The following is a 17,782-nucleotide window of genomic DNA, read 5'->3' as shown; positions in this document are numbered from 1 at the left end:
TAACGTCGCCCCTGAGCCTCCTCTTCTCCAGGCTGAACAAGCCCAGCTCCTTCAGCCGCTCCTCGTAGGACTTGTTCTCCAGGCCCCTCACCAGCTTCGTCGCCCTTCTCTGGACCCGCTCAAGCACCTCGATGTCCTTCTTGTAGCGAGGGGCCCGGCTCTGGTGAGGCCGCACCTCGAGTACTGTGTTCAGTTTTGGGCCCCTCGCTACAAGAAGGACATTGAGGTGCTTGAGCGGGTCCAGAGAAGGGCGACAAAGCTGGTGAGGGGCCTGGAGAACAAGTCCTACGAGGAGCGGCTGAGGGAGCTGGGCTTGTTCAGCCTGGAGAAGAGGAGGCTCAGGGGCGACCTTATCGCTCTCTACAGATACCTTAAAGGAGGCTGTAGTGAGGTGGGGGTTGGCCTGTTCTCCCACGTGCCTGGTGACAGGACGAGGGGGAATGGGCTTAAGTTGCGCCAGGGGAGTTTTAGGTTAGATGTTAGGAAGAACTTCTTTACTGAAAAGGTTGTTAGGCACTGGAACAGGCTGCCCAGGGAGGTGGTGGAGTCACCATCCCTGGAAGTCTTTAAAAGACGTTTAGATGTAGAGCTTAGGGATATGGTTTAGTGGGGACTGTTAGTGTTAGGTTAGAGGTTGGACTCGATGATCTTGAGGTCTCTTCCAACCTAGAAATTCTGTGATTCTGTGATTCTGATTCTGCTCTGAGGTTTGGAACAGCTGAAAAAACTTCTTGTAGAACACGGCAAAGTAAATCCTCTGACAGTCTGCTACATCAGCTATGCACGCAGTATTGAATAGGAGCTTTTTACTGTCCTGTCCTGGGTCTGTCTAGAGTCACGAGAGTGATTTAAACAATATTTGAATGCATCATTTGGCTCTTCCACTGCAAAACAAATGTTTGTGTATCTCTGAGTAAAGAAAGTTATCTTCAGGACTACAAGTATAGTATACTAAGCAACAGGTTTTAAGACTGGGTAATGGAGGTCATTACCTAAGTCATGCATCTGTTGGTCTCTGTTGGTGGGAAAAAAAATGTTTTTTTTTGTAATGGAGAAGACTGAAGTGGTGAGTTCAGCATGGAATGGATTTAAAAGTCTACAGTGACTGAAAAAGAATGGGGAATGTCCAATAGGCCCTCCTCCTGATGTGCTCTTATGTTTTAGTTAAATGTCATTGGGAGTAGCCTTAACATCTCTAGTTTCACCTGCTTTCAGGCTCCTACCCATCCTGGGAGCCTTTCAGTTTGGTGGGGATGCAATAAAATCTCTTCTTGATATTCCTTAGTCTAGAAAGGAAGAAAAGACTGGGCTTTTGCAGTAACTGGCGACACGTACAAGTAACTGAAGTTGAAGAAGAGTGGATAATTTATGATTACTTGTTAAACCAATCAAGAAAGTGTAGAAGTGGAACAAGGTTCTTTTACATACCTTGATTTAGAAGTAATTTTACCTGAGTTACCTGTCTTGCAGGGCAAAATCCTGCTTGCGTAACTCTGAGTCTTGCTGAAGTGAATGCAATTCAGTGAGTAGAGTTTAGCCTATAGAGGAATGATTCAGTATATGAAGAAATTGGGGTTTGCTTAACAAGTGGCTTTACAAGGACAACGATTATTGATTGCTGTCTATTCACCCTGCTTTCAGTTACGCATGTTTCCTTCCTATCCCCCTCAAATTTTTTTAGCTGGGTTGCCTTAGGTACAGTACCTCATATATAATACGGTAAATTCCCTGGAATGGCTACTGTGAGACTCATGGAGACCTGTTGATACTGAAGAACAGAGCTGACTAAAAATGATAGCAATGTTTAGATTCTTTCCCAGTGCTCATCGTTCAGAAGATCCTTCAGTATTAGTTTGGGTTATTAAAAATGTAATGATTAATGCAGGCTCTCTGTAAAGTGAACTCAGATATGCTTGTAAAGCAGAAAGCAGAAAATCTCTTTGGAACAGCTAAAGCAAAGCAAAGTAATACTGTTTCTCTCTTTCTTTAGTTGATTATATCCTGAGTGTTTTTTTTATCTATACTTCTATAAATTTCTTTGAGGTGAGAAAATAAGAAGAGAACTTCAGTTCTGCTCTTACTTGTGTTTCTGTAATGCTTGCAATAGTGTGATTCATTCTTTTTTTTCTCTTGTGTGTTTTTTTTTCTTGCAGTATCAAGCTTTTGGCTGTGCAGGAGCTGGTTGATAGAGAAGCACTGGAAAAGGTATTTAAAATATATGTAATACAAGAGTAATAATTAACTGGAGCTCATAAAGACCTCTGTTAGCAGGGCTTCTTAACTCTGTGGAATTTAATGTGGTACGTCTTTCTAGCTGCATAGGACATGAAGTAAGGGGGGGGCACATTTTGTTGAAGTTGACTGCATGGAATAAGCAATGCCTCTAGTCTGCCCGAATCAGCTTTCCCGAAATTGATCCTTGCTAACAGCTTGGAGAGGTAGATGACTTGAACTGACAAGAACGAATGTCTGAAGAAGGAAGAGCATCTCCGGAGCCCCGTTTGAACACAGAGAATGGAAGAAGATGCCTTGGAAGAAATGTGGTTTAACTTAGTGATGAAGGATCAGCGCAGCTGGCTGCTCAGTGTGTTCAATGTCAGCCCTAATGACACTAGCTGAGTGCATGATGTGTCAATCTGAGCTCTCCTCACATCTGCACCAGGGAGCTGCTTTATGCTTGGGTATTTGGGGAGGTGAGGGACCTGCCATCCATCAGCCCTCTTCGGGATAACAGGGTTTGCAAAGAGCCAGTGCTCACTCAGCACAGCAAGGAGGAGCCCTAATGAGTTTTTCATTGGCTTTGGGCAACTTTAATTTTGATAGAAGGAGCTGATTTTGTTAAAAGGTAGTGACAGAAGACTGGGAAGGTGATACTGTGACTTTTTACATGTGAAGAAAACAAGGTTCGTAAACACTTCTTTTGCAAAATAGGTTAATTATAGTTGTTTGCAGTAGTCAGCTTCTCTGATATCTCATACCCTATAAATTTCTCACCTTTTTGTCAGGCATGAACCTCCCTTTGGCCCAAGGCCTCCTAAAACAAGGCTTGGCCAGAGAGTGACGTCAGCCTGGTGGGAATTGCTGTTTTTGCCATTGTTTGTAGCTTTGCAGGAAGCTTTTCAGAAAAGCTCTGCATTAGAAAAATGATCTTTCTAAATTGAGCTCTCTGAATATTTGATATCTACTTTCATACAATGCCAAGATTAAAGAAATTAAAAAGCCTGTTTAGCCCTCTGGAAAACAACAGTATGGAATTATGTAAGTTCAAAGAAATTGGCTGTCTTTATTTGTTAAATAAAGGAGGAAAAAAAGTAGGCTAGAAAAAAAATTCTTGTCCTGCCTGCTTGCAAAATCGGGCTTGAAAATACGTGCTGAATTTTATATTCATAAACCTTTAATCTGTATTGTATTGCAGGAATACAGAATATTATTAAATAATACTTCAATATTCATTACAAAATTGATCTTCTGTATTTTCAAGGGAAAGATTCTTTAAGCTAGCTATGGACGTAGTAACCTAAATGTGTTTTTCCCGTACAACACTTTCTAGGCTATTATATTTCCTTGACGACAGTTATATATGACAGTTTCAAACTTCTGTAACCTGTTTATTTCTAAAATTCAGCACTCAGCTTTGAAAGTGCTGTTACATATTTTTGATACTCGCATGAAAACTCAAAATGAGTAAAAACACTTTGATGAACAACAGTGTCCCCTGAAAAGACATGGGCTCACAGGAGTGTTTGTACTGCAGAGTAGCTCCATTAAATCAAATCACAGTGAAGTGCATGTATAGCAAATGTCCTCAGGGTCTTGAGACAGCATAAGAAAATGATCTGGCATGGCAAAACACGGTTTGCTGTTATCTGTTTGCAATGTTATTATGGGCTGGGAGAGGAGGCACCTGAAGCAAAAGGCTGTTGAAGCTCCTGCAGCTTGCAAGCAGTCTGGGAGCTGCTACTGAACTGCTGGGGTCTTAAGAAGATAGCAGCCCTCCCCACGGTATGTCGCAGGAGTATTTGTGTTCTCTCAGTGGGGTGCTGTAGTGAAGTTCAAAAGTGGTGTATCTGTTACTTACGGAAAAAAGAAAAAAAAATCAATTCTGTTATACATAGTCTTATATAGTTCATTATAAACCTTAGTGATATGGTTTAGTGGAGGACTTGTTAGTGTTAGGTCAGAGGTTGGACTAGGTGATTCTGGAGGTCTCTTCCAACCTAGATGATTCTGTGATTCTGTAATTATCTTCATATGTTTTTCCCACCTTGGCCACTGAAAATTATCCCACTGTGAGAAGCTTTGTGTTATGCAAGCACTGTTTGTTTAATTTTCAAAGTCCTGATGTGTGTCAGGGCAAATTTGGCCAAGTGGTCCCTTAAGCCAAATATCTACCATGATTTGTTGTATTTACGTCCAGAGTTGACAAGACAGAAGGGGTGATTGACAAGATTTAATTGTAGATCCTGTCTCTGGACAAAGTTGTCTGAGCCTTGGTGCTGCTCATCGGGTGCTTGTTTCTCTGTGGTGCTGCTGGCACTTGTATGCACCCCAGCATCCCATTAATACAAACAGGAAAATAATCAGTGGACTCAGTGAAATGGGACCAGGTCACGCAACAAGAACAAGAGTCATCTTTACTTGGAGAAAATTCTGGGTTGAAGACAGGCTTGTTTGTGTTTATTTTGGCCATATTCTGTCAGACCATTCCAGCAGTTACCTTGCATGGCATGGGGGAGGATATTTGCTTCCTAACCCAGCTCACCCTGGCTGTCACGGGCCAGTGTTGCTGACGTGCTGGCATTCCTCTGCTTCAGAAGTGCCGCTGCTGCCAGGGGCAGTCACTAACGCAGGCAGTGAGATGCCAAGTGATGTCTCACCTCTGTGACAGCCTCATTCCCAGTAGGGTTCAAGGCCACCCAGGCTTCAGAGAAAAATGTTTCGAGTACACAGGTGTGCTGGCACTTACAGAAGCACGTAGAAGATCCTGTAAGAAGCATCATTTCCTCTTCTAGGAGCACAGCTCTGGGGGAGACCTCCAGGGTCACTATTGCCCCAAGGTGTTTTTGAATACTTTACCCAGTCTAATTTTGTGAAGTCCTTAATTGCAGATGAAGAACTCCAGAGGACTTGGCAAGTGTTAATTGCATTTATTTGGCAAAGGGGAAAAAATAATTTTCTCAAGAAACGTGCTGTTTTTGTAGTTTAAAAATAAATCTGTTTAGGTAATTAGCAAGTTGATCTGCTTAGCCAGGTGACATTTCACATCGGTTTCTGTTTTAGTGTTCAAATCCATCATGCCTTTCTCTATGCAACAAGTATGCCAAAACAATGCTGTCACTGGTGCTTGATGCCAGCAGAATGTGTAGGGAGAGTTGTCCTCAGAATACTTCTGTCTTTGTTGTGCTGCAGACGTGGTATGTTCTCTTCACAATAAGAGCAAACGCACCACTGACAAAAATCTGGGGCCACATTCTCAGCTGTAGTAAATTAGTTCACTTTTGCTAAATTTCAGCAGAGATACTTCAGTTTGTGTTAGTTGTTCCTCCAACCTGTATGTTTAAAAGGAAGGGTGAAGGTGTTCTCTCTCTACACTCGAGGTGGAGTGCTCTGTACTTTTGTATATTTTGTGTGTCCACTGCAGGGGACGTTTACTTCATTCTTTAGTTTGTGATAGACCATCCCAGCACACCATACATATATATGGCACAGGAGACTTGAAGGTGAACAGAAACCTCCACAGTATTTATTTCAGTAAAAGCAAAACTTAAGGCAGATGCAGAGCTGGAGACCAAACTGAAACTGGTAGGGAGGCTTCCATTAACTGCAGTCAGCCTTGGATCTGTACTGCCAAGTCCAGGTAGATGACGTTGGTCGGTCTTCCCTTGTTGACTGATGCAGTCACTCCATCACAGAAGGCCACCAGCTTGGTCAGGCACGATTTGCCCTTAGTGAAGCTGTACTGACTGTCTTGGATCACCTCCTTGTCATGCATGTGCCTTGATACTGCTTCCAGGAGGACCTGCTCCATGATCTACCCAGGCACAGAGGTGAGGCTCACTGGTCTGTAGTTCCCCAAGTCTTCCTTTCTACCCTTTTTAGAACTGTGAGTGGTTTCCCTTTTTCTAGTCACTGGGGACTTTGCCTGGTTGCCATGATTTTTCAAATATGATGGAGAGTGGCTTGCCAACTACATCAGCCAGTTCCCTCAGGACACTGGGATGCATGGCATCAGGCTCCATAGACTTGTAGCTAGAGACCGCTTTCTTGAAACTTGTTCAGTTTCATCGGGTGGTCTTGAACCTGCTCTTCACTTACAGTGGGTGGGACATTGAAACCCAGCCCCCATCTACAGGTTCAGGGAAATGAGAGATGTGGGAAGCCTGACTAGCAGTGAAGACTGAGGCAGAGAATTGTTGAGTACCTCAGCCTTCTCCATGTCTGTCATTACCAGTTCTGCCTTCTCATCCATCAGAAGGGACACACTCTCCCTGGTCTTTCTTTTCTGAGCAATGTACCTACAGAATCCCTTCTAGTTATTCTTTGCACTCCTTGCCAAGCTCAGTTCCATCCATGCCGTGGCTTTCCTGATCCCATCTCTGCACATCTTCTCAGGCCACATGCCCTTAATCCCACTGCCTGTGCACTTCCGTCTTGTGCCTCAGTTTGCCCAGCAGGTCTTGCACAGCTGTCCCGCTTTCCTACCTTCCCTGGATTTCTTAGAGCTGTTGTGCTCTCAGAAAAGTGCCATTAAAGAGTTGCCAGCTCTGATCAGTTCCCCTGTCCCTAAGAACAGTGTTCCAGGAATTATTTAAATAACTGGAATTTCACTTGTCCTGACTTTGCTCTTTGCCAGGCCCATATTCCTCAGATCACAAACTCAGCCATGGCGTGGTCACTGCAGCCCAGGCTGCCTCCAGTCTCAGCCTCGTCAACAAGTTGGTCTGTGCTGGGGAGCACCAGGCCCAGCAATGCTTCTCCTCTGCTTGGTTTGCCACAAACCTGGGCCACGAAGTTACCCTTAGTGCACCACAGGAGTCTCCTGGGTTGCTCGCGGCCTGCTGTGCAGCTCTCCCAGCAGACGTCCAGGGGTTGAGGTCCCCATCAGGATGAGAGCCTGCAAGCGTCACGCTCCTTGTAGCTGAAGCAGGAAGGCCTCAGCAGCAGGCTCCCTTTGGCCAGGCGGGCTGTAGCAGACCTGTCCTCTGGTGTTCCGGCCTTAACTTCTACCCACAAGCTCTCATCCTGCAGTGGTTGTTTCTCAGAGGCAGCTCTTCATAATCTATCCGTGTCTTAACACAGAGGGCAACACCCCCACCCTTCCTTCCCTGACTATCTCTTCTGTAAAGCTTGTAGCCCTCGATTCAAGTGTTCCAGCTGTGTGATTTGTCCCACCACATTTCCATGATAGCAATTAGATCATAGTTTTCTAATTGCACTGTGGCTTCCAACTCCTTCTGCTTGTTTTCCTGTGTGTGTTGGTGTGTAAGTGCTGTGTGCACTTCAGCTGGGCTATTGGTCACATCACCAAAATGCCTTTGAGTGGTGAACACAGTGAGTAATGTCGTCCACTTTTACAGGATAAGACCCAAGAGATCGGGGCAAAAAGGAGAATTTGTTTCTTTCCAGTTGCATCGCTCTAGCAGAGGAATTTCAGCTACTGTGAAAAATGAGTTTATAAAACACTACAGCATTCCCTGATGTCGCATTTGCCTTTCTACACAGCACATGGAGAATTTTAACTAGAAATTTGCTTTTGTTTTCTTGATCCAGTGTACTGTTTCCTCCAGATATTATCTGAACATAAAAAGTATGACGTCAATTGAGGTTCCAGAATTTCCAGTATGAAATGCATCTGCTGGAGGTTTTTATTTATCTTTTGTCTGCTTTTGAGTAGATTGAGCCAGATCAGTGTTTAATCGTGATTAAACCCATTGTAATCTCTGTTCTTTATAAAATCCCTCTCAGAGCAGGGCAGGTTGTTTATTTGTGAAAGGTTATCCCTAGGAGCTTTGCGGTGTTTGGAAGAGAGGTCCTGTTTTCCATTTGCATGGGCAAGCATGGGCACATGGCTTTTCTTGCATAGATATAAATATGTTTGTGTGCGCACTTGCTAGGGCAGTTGGAATGGCACTATAATGTGCCTTGACATGGAGCAGCGGGTCACCCAAGGACATTTATCTGGCCCATCACCGTGGTAAATGCACTGAGTGGTTGGTTGTGCAGTAAATACTGCCCTTGCAGGCAAACATTACACCTTGGGTTCTGGCCTGTGCAAGCCTGGGAGCTGCCGCCAAAGTCTCCTATAGGAGACTTGCCGCTGACTCACTCAGGACCTTTGTTCAGTCTTTTCCAGCCCTTTTGCTGCCTCATTTTTCTGTTCCCCATTCCTAGAGAGAAGTGGTGCCAAGCCTCCCTGCGTACCCTTTGCCTAATTCAACTTCATGATTCATCAGCTGAGGTTGGTACTCCTGCCCTGTTCCACTGGAGCCACCAAGGAGGCAGTGATTGACTGCTCCCAGTAAAAGGAGATTATTCCAACAGAGAGCCTGGCTGAGTTTATTTTAATTATTTTCTCACATTATTCTCTATTACTTACCCTCTTTTCTCCAACATCCTACCTCTATCTCTGTCTTCCCTTTCTCTTGCTTCTTTATCCGAGTGCAGATAATACTCAAAGGCACAGTCTTTTACTTACCCTTCATCCCCTGTGTCCAGAAATTTCATGGTAAAGGGAAGTAACCTGTTGTTGTACCTATGTCATTGAACCACTTCCACATGATTAGAGCCAGAAGCCATAGGTTTCGTTGGAATGATTCTTGGGGAGGGCATAAGCCCAACCCAGACTTCATACGGGTATAAATGAAATGTGTTCTGCACCATAGGAAGCACAGGCTCAAACCTACTTACACCGCTGGTTTATTTGATCTTGGTTGGATGTTTTTCTCTAGTTGCATTTCGCATCTTTTTTCTCATGAAACAATGCTGTACACATCACTGGGAGCCATGGAGAACATGGGTTGCTCTTAAAATGTCATTTAGGAGGGCACTGTTAGTTTTCCCCAAAGCATGGCTGTGTGTCTCTAGGAACTAGTGGTATGGGGATTGCTCATTATATTAATCGGCTTTTTGTTATTGTTGTTGTTTTTTTGTTTGTTTGCGGTATCTAATTCTGTCCATGGACAGAAGCTAAACTTATCCATTAGTGAAATCATAACTATACTTACAGACCAAGGAGAAACAGAAAATGTGTACTTAGAAATGCTAGCATGTGTTTAACTTCAGTTTGTGGGTGGTAGAAGTAACGTGAAGAGTCCTTAATCTAATGATTTTTCATGTCATGTCTTTCTTCTATAAAATGGTAGAAGACAAAGCCAGTTCATAGAACAGGACTAGTTTTGAGCAGTCAGCAGTTTTGAGGAAGGTTCTTTTTGTCTGCATTTTTCTTCCCCCTACTTTTTAATACATTGACATGGCAGCAAAAGTTTTGTAATATCAGCCTAAATCATGTTTTGTTTTTTTTTTGTTTTTGTTTTTTTTTATGTGGAGTAAGTAATTCATTTACTCCCTCCAGGGAGCCAGAGAGCATTGCATCTGTTTGATCAGAGCTTTGGTCAGGGCTTGAGGGCAGTCTCCTGGACTCGGTTGAAAAGGTGCTACTGGTAGAAGACAGACCATCTATTACTCACACAAACCTTTAAATAAAGAATGTGCTGTTTCAGAGGGGAGTGAGTGTCAAATCAGACTCTTTGCATTAAGGACTAGAGGTGTGAACAATAATTTAGAAAAAGTGTATGAGATTAAAAAAAAAAAAGTGAGATTACATGTCCTAATGCCTGTAAGAGATCCTTCTAATAATAAGCATCCAAGAAAGAAGTAATGGAATAGGATACAAGACAGATATAAATAGCTTTACAGAAGGTGGCACAGTGTCCTGTAATGTAGTGTAATCTGAAGTGTAATTCCTGAAGGAATGATATTTGAGACTGACAATGGTTGTGAATCATATTACATTACTCTTCTCTTCCTTGTTTTTGTATTCTTATCATGGGAAAGAATGCTTCCTCTAAATAGAGATGTAAATCAGCTGGGGAAAACAGTATTCTAACAGTAGGAAAAGAATGGGTGGAAGTAAAATGCCCTGTGAATTACAGTTTTTGATGAAAGTCTCTGTAGAGGAGGTGTCCAAATTGTGGTCTTGTAATAATGAGGGCCGTTTGATTTTCCTTTTTGTCAGTGAAGTTCTCATAACATGCTGTTTTTATTCCTTCTCATTCTACACATCAGCACAGTCCAGTTCATCTTTATCTCTACTTACATCCCAGAAGTTTAAAAAAGAAAAAAAAAAAAAAAAAAAGACAAAAAAAAAAGACAAAAACCCCAACACTTTACTTGTACTTATGGACATGAGTAGACTTTACCATTGTGGTAGAGTGAGATTTAATTACCTTACGTGTTTAAGCAGCTTTCCTTGATTAATAACCCTCAAGACTGTATGATTTCCCCATTCCCCTTTGGTTTTGTTCTTCCTTTGTATTAGCACATTTTTTCCCATACTCCTTTCCTTTGGCTAAAGGTAGTGTGCAGGTAAGGAGACTCAGATCATGGGAAATAGCTCTCTGGCTTGGTTTGTTTATTTTTAATTGGTGAACAAGAAACCAGTTCTTATCACTCCTGGGTCTCATGTTTCATAGGCTGATTTTTTATTTGCCTTCTGTGTTAAGGGCTGGGTTCTGATGAATTGATTTTCAACTTATGTAGACCCGGTGAGTGCTGGATGAGTAAGGTCCTTGTCACGTATTATGGTCTTGCACCACGCCACAGAAATTGATAGGAGCTTCCCCGTTGCATGACAAAAGCATTGGCTCACTAAATGGGGGGCTATTTTTATTTTTAGCCAAGGAACTAAAAATAAAAGAAGGGTTCCCAGAAAGCTACTGACTTCTGGTTACCTGGTGCCTTATATCTAATCCAAATGAGCATGCAGTTTAGCTTTCCAACATTCACTGGGCAAGCTGTGGCTCTGCAAAGTGGTGGCTGTGATGGTACAAAATGAAGTACGTGTGCTCTTGCTGAGCATACAATACCTTACCTTGTGGAAGACTTGGAGCTCTATATTGGTCACTGCTTGAGGCACTATCTGTAATAGTACACGTATAGTATCTCCCCCCAAAAAGAAAAAAGTCTGAGCCCTCAGTGCTTTAATAATGTCAATAATACTTTTCTAAGCATACGTCTGTGTTCCCTGAGAGGTGCATCTGCTTTTTCTGATGGCTGAAGAGGTGGCAAGATGAAACTTGTCTTCTTCATTTGGAAATAATGAGATGGGGAAGAAATGTGAAAAAGCAAATGAACGTTTACAGCAGGCAATGTAGTAACAAGTAAATAATTCAACTGTGTTGTGGCTATGATTTTAGCACAGCCAACTGCTTGAGCAGACAGCTTTATAACAATGTAGGAAAAGCGCTTGAACTCATCCACTCATCTCTTGTAAAAGCAGCTTGATGAAAAAGATACGCTTGTAATCATGAGGGTTTCTTTTTTATTCTTCTTTATACCATATTAGCTCCTATTATTGCTGTTAATGATTATACTGCCTACTTACGCAGACTAAAACACTCATTTGAATGAATTGCAAGGCTTTATGGACCATCCTTGACAAGCTCTTGAGGCTCAATTCCAGTATTATGTTTTAAAAAAAGCGCTCAAGGGTAGGCAAAGAAGTCTGCGGGAAATGTCTTCTGCAAAATGAGTCTTTCCCATGAAGTACAAGGAAAAAGCTCAGCTTGTAATGGAAATGTGAGAAATTGAAAACCCATAAAACTGCTCCTACGCACAGGTTGGCCAATATGGATGTTCTCTTTCATAGCAAAAAGGCAGCCTATATTTCCACCAAATACGTGAAGGCTGTTTCCCATTAAATGGCAGCCTGGCTGAAAGATGTTTCATAGCCCATTTTGACAATAGGTAGTCGAGCATCCAGTGATTTTTTAATAGAGTCCCTGGCACTTAAAGTGTGTTATGATAGTTATCTTCTTTCAGTTGTTGTTTCACTGTTCTGCACCAAAGGTTTCCGTGTCTTCCTTTTCAAGCCCTATAAAAAGACATTGTTTATATAAATAGTAACTTTTGTTCGGAATGAAGCTAGATGAAGGTGCCAGTGAATGATCTAAATTGTTGTCCCAGGAACACCATGATTAAAAGACAAGCATAGAGCTGTTTTTATGGGCTACAATCCTTTTTTTAATCATATAGTCAAAGATAAAGAATGTAATTTCCTCTCAGGTATTACAAAAAAATAAGCAGTTGGGTGACTGTGGTGAGCTCATCTGGGAGGACAGTGTAGAAACTCATTGTTGATTCTTTCCAAAATAAGTGCTCAGAAAGGAAAACAAATCACTTGGGAGTGCAAACTTATGTTCCTACCACTTCCCAACTGATCCTGTAAAACCTAACTTAAAAAAAAATCTGCTTTGGTTCAAACAGGTTCATGTATGGAAACAAATCATTACACACTTTTGATAATTGAGATAATGTTAAGTTTATCAGCATAATTATTTCCCGCACATTCACAAATTACAATGGGTGAGTAACACAGCAGCTGCAGAAGAGAGCCTTGTGTTCCAGCTTGGTTCAAATCCATGGGCTGACTCAAAAATTGGCCAGATTCCTTAAGGGACTCAGATACCTGTTGTGAGGGTGACATGTTTTGTTTTAAAAACTGTGAGTCCTTGAATGCTTTGCTCTGGTGTTCCGCTGATAACGGGAGTTATGCCCAGACTGACCCCAATCTCAGCACTTCAGTTTCTAGCCTGTGCCTGCGCATAGCTTGGCTTGAAAAAGCGCCTTCCTCATCCTGTCTCCTCCGAGGAGTTCAATCCAGGAGGTTTCCTTTCTTGTGTATTAAGCTTAGAAATGGTCTTTGCAGCAAAGCCTGGAGTTCAGGACATGAATCACCTCGCTGGGCAGCAAGGCTGCAGGCTGGTAGACGTTTGCTCTCCAGTCCTTGACATGGTGCTTGAAGCACTCATTTGGAAGTGAAGAATCTGATCCTCAGAAGAAGGAAATCCTTCCTTCATGGGTGTCTGTCAGAAATACCGGGTTGCTGTCTAAGCAGCAGCACATTTTCCAGGCACCACTGAGCTATGCTCAAACTGATGGAAAAGCCGAAGGTGCCTCCCTTATGATGGGCCACTACTTGGGATCCCAAGCAGAAAAAGTCATCTGCTTGCCACCATGTGCTCTCTGTCCAGGAGACTGGAAAAGGACAGGTATAACCTGCATTTCTGAACTCATTGTCTTCTCTTGGCTTGCTCCTGGCATCCCCTTTGCAAAAGAGGAAGCCCTGGGTACCTAACTGGGAGAGTAGGAATGGACTGCACAGCTGGTGCCAGATGATGGAAACTGGCTGATGAAAAACTCCCATTATATGTGGTTTGGAGGGAGCTCTCATATTTACCAACATGTCCATGTTTGTATGTGCATGTTGGCACAACAAATGAGCTTTCTGTGCCCACAGTCTGCACAAACAAAAAGAGGTGATGGTTGTGCCTGCAGGTGCAGCTTTATGTGTGAAGCCAGGTGCTGGTTAGGGATTTGGCTGAATGCTTGGTGCTGAAGGGCTCTGCCTCAGTTTTGCTGCTTGTGATGGGTTTATGGAGCCATTTGAAGGATTCATTAGATATAATGTTTGTGCAGAGCGTGGAGGATGACAGGATTTACTCAATCATCAATGTTTTGTTTTAGCTCCCAGAGTGACAAACCAGTAAATAGAGAATGGAAAGGTGTTGCCCCGGGTCTCGATGACACAGAGCAAACAGGGCACGCTAACATGGCAGGACGGCTCGATAACCTCGCCGAGAGTAGTCCTGTCTCTGTGACATTTTCAGTAGATTTGTTCCTTATCTTTACTTCCATCACAGAATTTTTCTCCTAAACTTTATAACTTGGCTTCTGTAAACCACACTTCTAAAAAAATATTTCTTCACTAACATCTTCATTGTAGAATTATTCTCAAGAGGGAGAAAGAGAAATCTTCTCCAACAGGAAATGTATTGATATGTCTGAGATCTTGTTGCATGTGGAGTTTTGTTCTCCTTTGGAAACACTAATAATTATCGGTCTAGCTGTCTTCCGCCTGCCAAGTTTTATTTACCTTTATGTAATGTCAATACTCAAAGAACACAATCAATAAATATTATGAAATGCTTCATGATGGCTTCCTGGAAGGGACTAATTGAATGGGCATGTATACAACATTATAGCTTAACACAGGACCACCTCTACTTCCTCTGCATTATTTATGTGGTTCACCTGCAAGTGCATCCCCCATGCCAGTGTTTGTGTTCATCTACTTGTTGTTTGAGTCCAGAATTTTTGGCTACCTCTGCAAACAGGATATGGATACACTTCAGGGAAAGGCAAACAAGCAAGAGACTATGCTATTGTCAGTAGGAAATAGGATCCAGTGTTGATTCTGTTTTAGGCTATAGCCGTAATAACACTTCCTTCTCTGCAGTTATGTTTGGTTATTCAAGAACCCATACACAACTGATGTTCCTCTGTGTCCCTTTGCTTAGCTGCTCCTGCCTGCGGGGATGTGGATGCCAAGTGCTTTTCTCTTGCAGCCCTAACCTGTTTTCTTACCCCAGCCTCTGTAGTGAGTCCAGGAAAATACAACCACCACAAAGATCTCCCCCAGCTAATTCTGCTTCTTCCTCATCTCAAACGTGATCTAACAAAACACTCTGTTTCTTCAGGAGCATCAATGTCACATCAGGGTGCTTTATGTGAAAACTGAAGGTGTTGGTTTCAAAAATGTTCTCAGTGTTTCTGCTCCCAGCTTTCTGGGTCAGGCTCGATTAGGGAGCACCAGCTGTAGCTGTGTCCTGTAGATGGTTGATTGGGTAAGGTTTGCAGGTTCTCAAGTCTGCATTTTGAGTTGGAAATAGAAGTACAGTCCACTCTTGGATTTATAAAGAAAATAAAGGGTAGCGTACATTTAATTCTAGGAACATTTGTATGTTACGGAGTACCCAGTGATGGAGCAGAAGAAATATATATTGAAGGATGGATTAATAGTGCTAGCGCCAGATGGTCTTGTGAAGCCATTGTCAGTTTTGTTACATCTTCTATCTGGAATATTTTAGATCATGCTTCAGGATGGGAGTTTTATTGCCAGAGGAATCAGGTTTGGAGGGGGTAGGGTGGCTTTGAAAAAGGTGGTGAATTTTGACCTAATTGTTATACATTTTTTGTTGTTGTTTTTGCGGATGATGAAAGTCTCCTTTTCAGCTATTACCAGCTCCTGTGCTCTTCACAACTCATACTCCAAGTCTCTTTCACCACGGAGATGTCAAATCTTTACTAATGTGCCATCTCTTAACATATGTGAAACGGTAAGGAACTGATAGAAGTTTCATACGCATCTCCTGTACTCATTAAAGTTGCTCCCCCTAGTGCCTGTTAAAAATAAAGGAACTGTGCATATTTAACATTCAGAAATAGCATGTTTATTCCCTAAGCTCTCTTCTCTCCCCTTTCTTAAGAGGAACTAAAATCATCTTTGCTTTGAAGAAGTAAGTTGTTATTTACATTTAATGCAGTGCCCTTTTGGCCTGAAAGCATCTGTGGTAATTAAACAAAATGAACATTTAATTGCCCTGAGTGCCTTTCTAAAGTTCAGGCGATGATTATTGCACTGAGACAAGGCGTATTGTGCCACAATAACAGGCTCACACTGGAAGCTCCTCCTTACAGTTCCTTCTTGCCTCGCTCTCTTTACAGCCTGTGCTCTGACTGCAGGTCTGAAATTAAAATATCTACAGACGAGGCTGATAAGAAATGCACAATTACATCTAGCCTTATTAGGCCCTAAGGCATTGTTTTCCTGGGTCACCTTGATCTCCTAAGTGTGTAAAGGAGTAGTGAGTGCGTCCTCTTTTCAGGCAAGGGATGCTCACCTCAAAGGAGGTCCCCATCTCAGTGTGGTCCCCAGCCCTTGTACTGTAGGAGTTACACCTGATGGGGCAAGCTGTGTGCATGGAGTGGTGTGCCTGTCGGGCCTACTCTGCCTGATTTTGGAGTGGCTGCACAAACAGCACCTCAAAAGCAAGTAAAGATTACCCAGGGCACCCTGAACCTGTCCAAGACACAGTGCCTTCCCTCTCCTGTTCCTACTCTAATGTGTGTTTCCTCAGCTTCTTCCAGCTGCCCGGTGTAAGCTCGTTCCTGTACCTGTCTGCTTCTGGAGTGGCCAGGAGCAGTCAGCATGGGCTCCTTATCAGGGGAAACAGAGCAGTTCCGTCTTTGGATCCTCCCTTTGTGGGTGAATGATGGGTTGAAGACGAACAGAGGCCGTGGGGCTTGCCCCAGTTCTGGGAGTGGTGGCTCTTGACTCCTCGCATTTCACATGCTGGTAGCAGGCAGGTGGCTGTCACAGGGGGTCACTTTTCAGGGGCAGACAGCTTTTTACCTAGAGTGTGACTGGAGCCTGTGTGCTGCTGCATTCCCACACCCTGGATGCACTGCTTATCCAAAACCACTTAGCACTGAGCTGCAAGAGAGACCATGAAGGCATACATGTAGGTATGATACAGGGACAGTCTGTATAAAAGAGCCCTTGTGCTGTTGATATGGCAGTATCTATTTGAGTTTTGACTTGGTTATGTACAGGATTTAATAAAGAAAGACGATTTTGTTCAGGAAACTTGCAATCTGAAAGGCTCTTTAGAAAAAAAAAAAAAAAAGAAAGCTAGAACTTTATTCCTTATGAGGATTTTGGGGGAAAATGTTCTGACTGAGATTTTCATTTTGATTTTTCTTTACCACATGAGAAGAAGCTCCCCAGAAAGATTGATATAGATCTAACTTTGCGAAAGAAGAAAGGGTGTTTTTTCACGCCCAATGTAGGCCATGAGCTTGTCTGTAGATTTTTACTGTACAAGGGAAGCTGTAATTGTGTTTGCTCTTGGGCTTTGTGGGCAGAACAATGTGATTTAAGAAATGCCCTTCTCACTTCAGCAGAGAATGTGACCTAAGCAAGTATTCTGCAAGAGCTTCAAAATCTGTGTGCCTGTAAGCCCTGAAAAACGGGCACAAATTAAAGTCAGCTGCTGTAGGGGATGCTCTCAGTTGCTAAAACTGTACCCAGAGCAGGCTGATGCCTTTTTCTGAACAAACCATATAATTTTATTTGTCATCTTTTTCTTTGAGCAAAGTTAAATCAGGGCCTTAAGGAAATCAATTTGGAGGAAATATTCAAACTAGTTGATTGCAGATGCTCTTTTTAATAAAGCGGTGGTTTCTGTAGTATTTATTCAGCCCTGCTATATCCTTTGTGCTGTCCACTAGGCAGCTGCAACCTGGAGATAAGTTAACTCTTTTGTTGGTTTACAGTAAAACTCCTAACTTCATTTTTTTCCCCCGTGGTTGCTGATTTATGTTATTTAAATGTTAGAAAACTCATTCAGCAAATGCATGCAGTTTAAAGGCAGCAGAACAACATCAGGAATGATAATTATTACTGCTGTGACTTACTATGTGTGTGTGTTATGATTTCACCTAGCCTTCAGTCCAGAGCAGAGCTCCGTTCTCAGGCTGTGCAAATGCTCTGTGTGCCTCGTTGTTTAATAAACCAGCACAGCCCTAGCACTGCTTGAAGCTATATAACGACCAGTGATGCAGTACACACAGCATCTTGAATAAGAAGTTCCAGCAAATCTCTACATTTCAGAAAAGTTTCTTAAAGGATCTTAACGGATGTGCCAGACATTTTCTCTTTTGA

General features: G+C 42.7%; 1 protein-coding gene across 1 annotated transcript in view; it reads left to right on the top strand.

Annotated features, from left to right (window-relative positions):
- The window catches only part of EEPD1 (endonuclease/exonuclease/phosphatase family domain containing 1), a 61,659-nt gene that overhangs the window by 31,981 nt on the left and 11,896 nt on the right, over positions 1-17,782 (top strand). The window contains exon 2 of the mRNA XM_038174923.2: positions 2,154-2,205. Coding sequence (XP_038030851.1) covers positions 2,154-2,205 — 52 coding nt within the window. The remainder of the gene's footprint in view (positions 1-2,153; positions 2,206-17,782) is intronic.

Source organism: Anas platyrhynchos, chromosome 2 (genome assembly GCF_047663525.1).
Source record: "Anas platyrhynchos isolate ZD024472 breed Pekin duck chromosome 2, IASCAAS_PekinDuck_T2T, whole genome shotgun sequence".
NCBI lineage: Eukaryota > Metazoa > Chordata > Aves > Anseriformes > Anatidae > Anas > Anas platyrhynchos.
The sequence above is the reverse complement of the archived record's forward strand: the minus strand, read 5'-3'. Positions and strand labels throughout refer to the sequence as shown.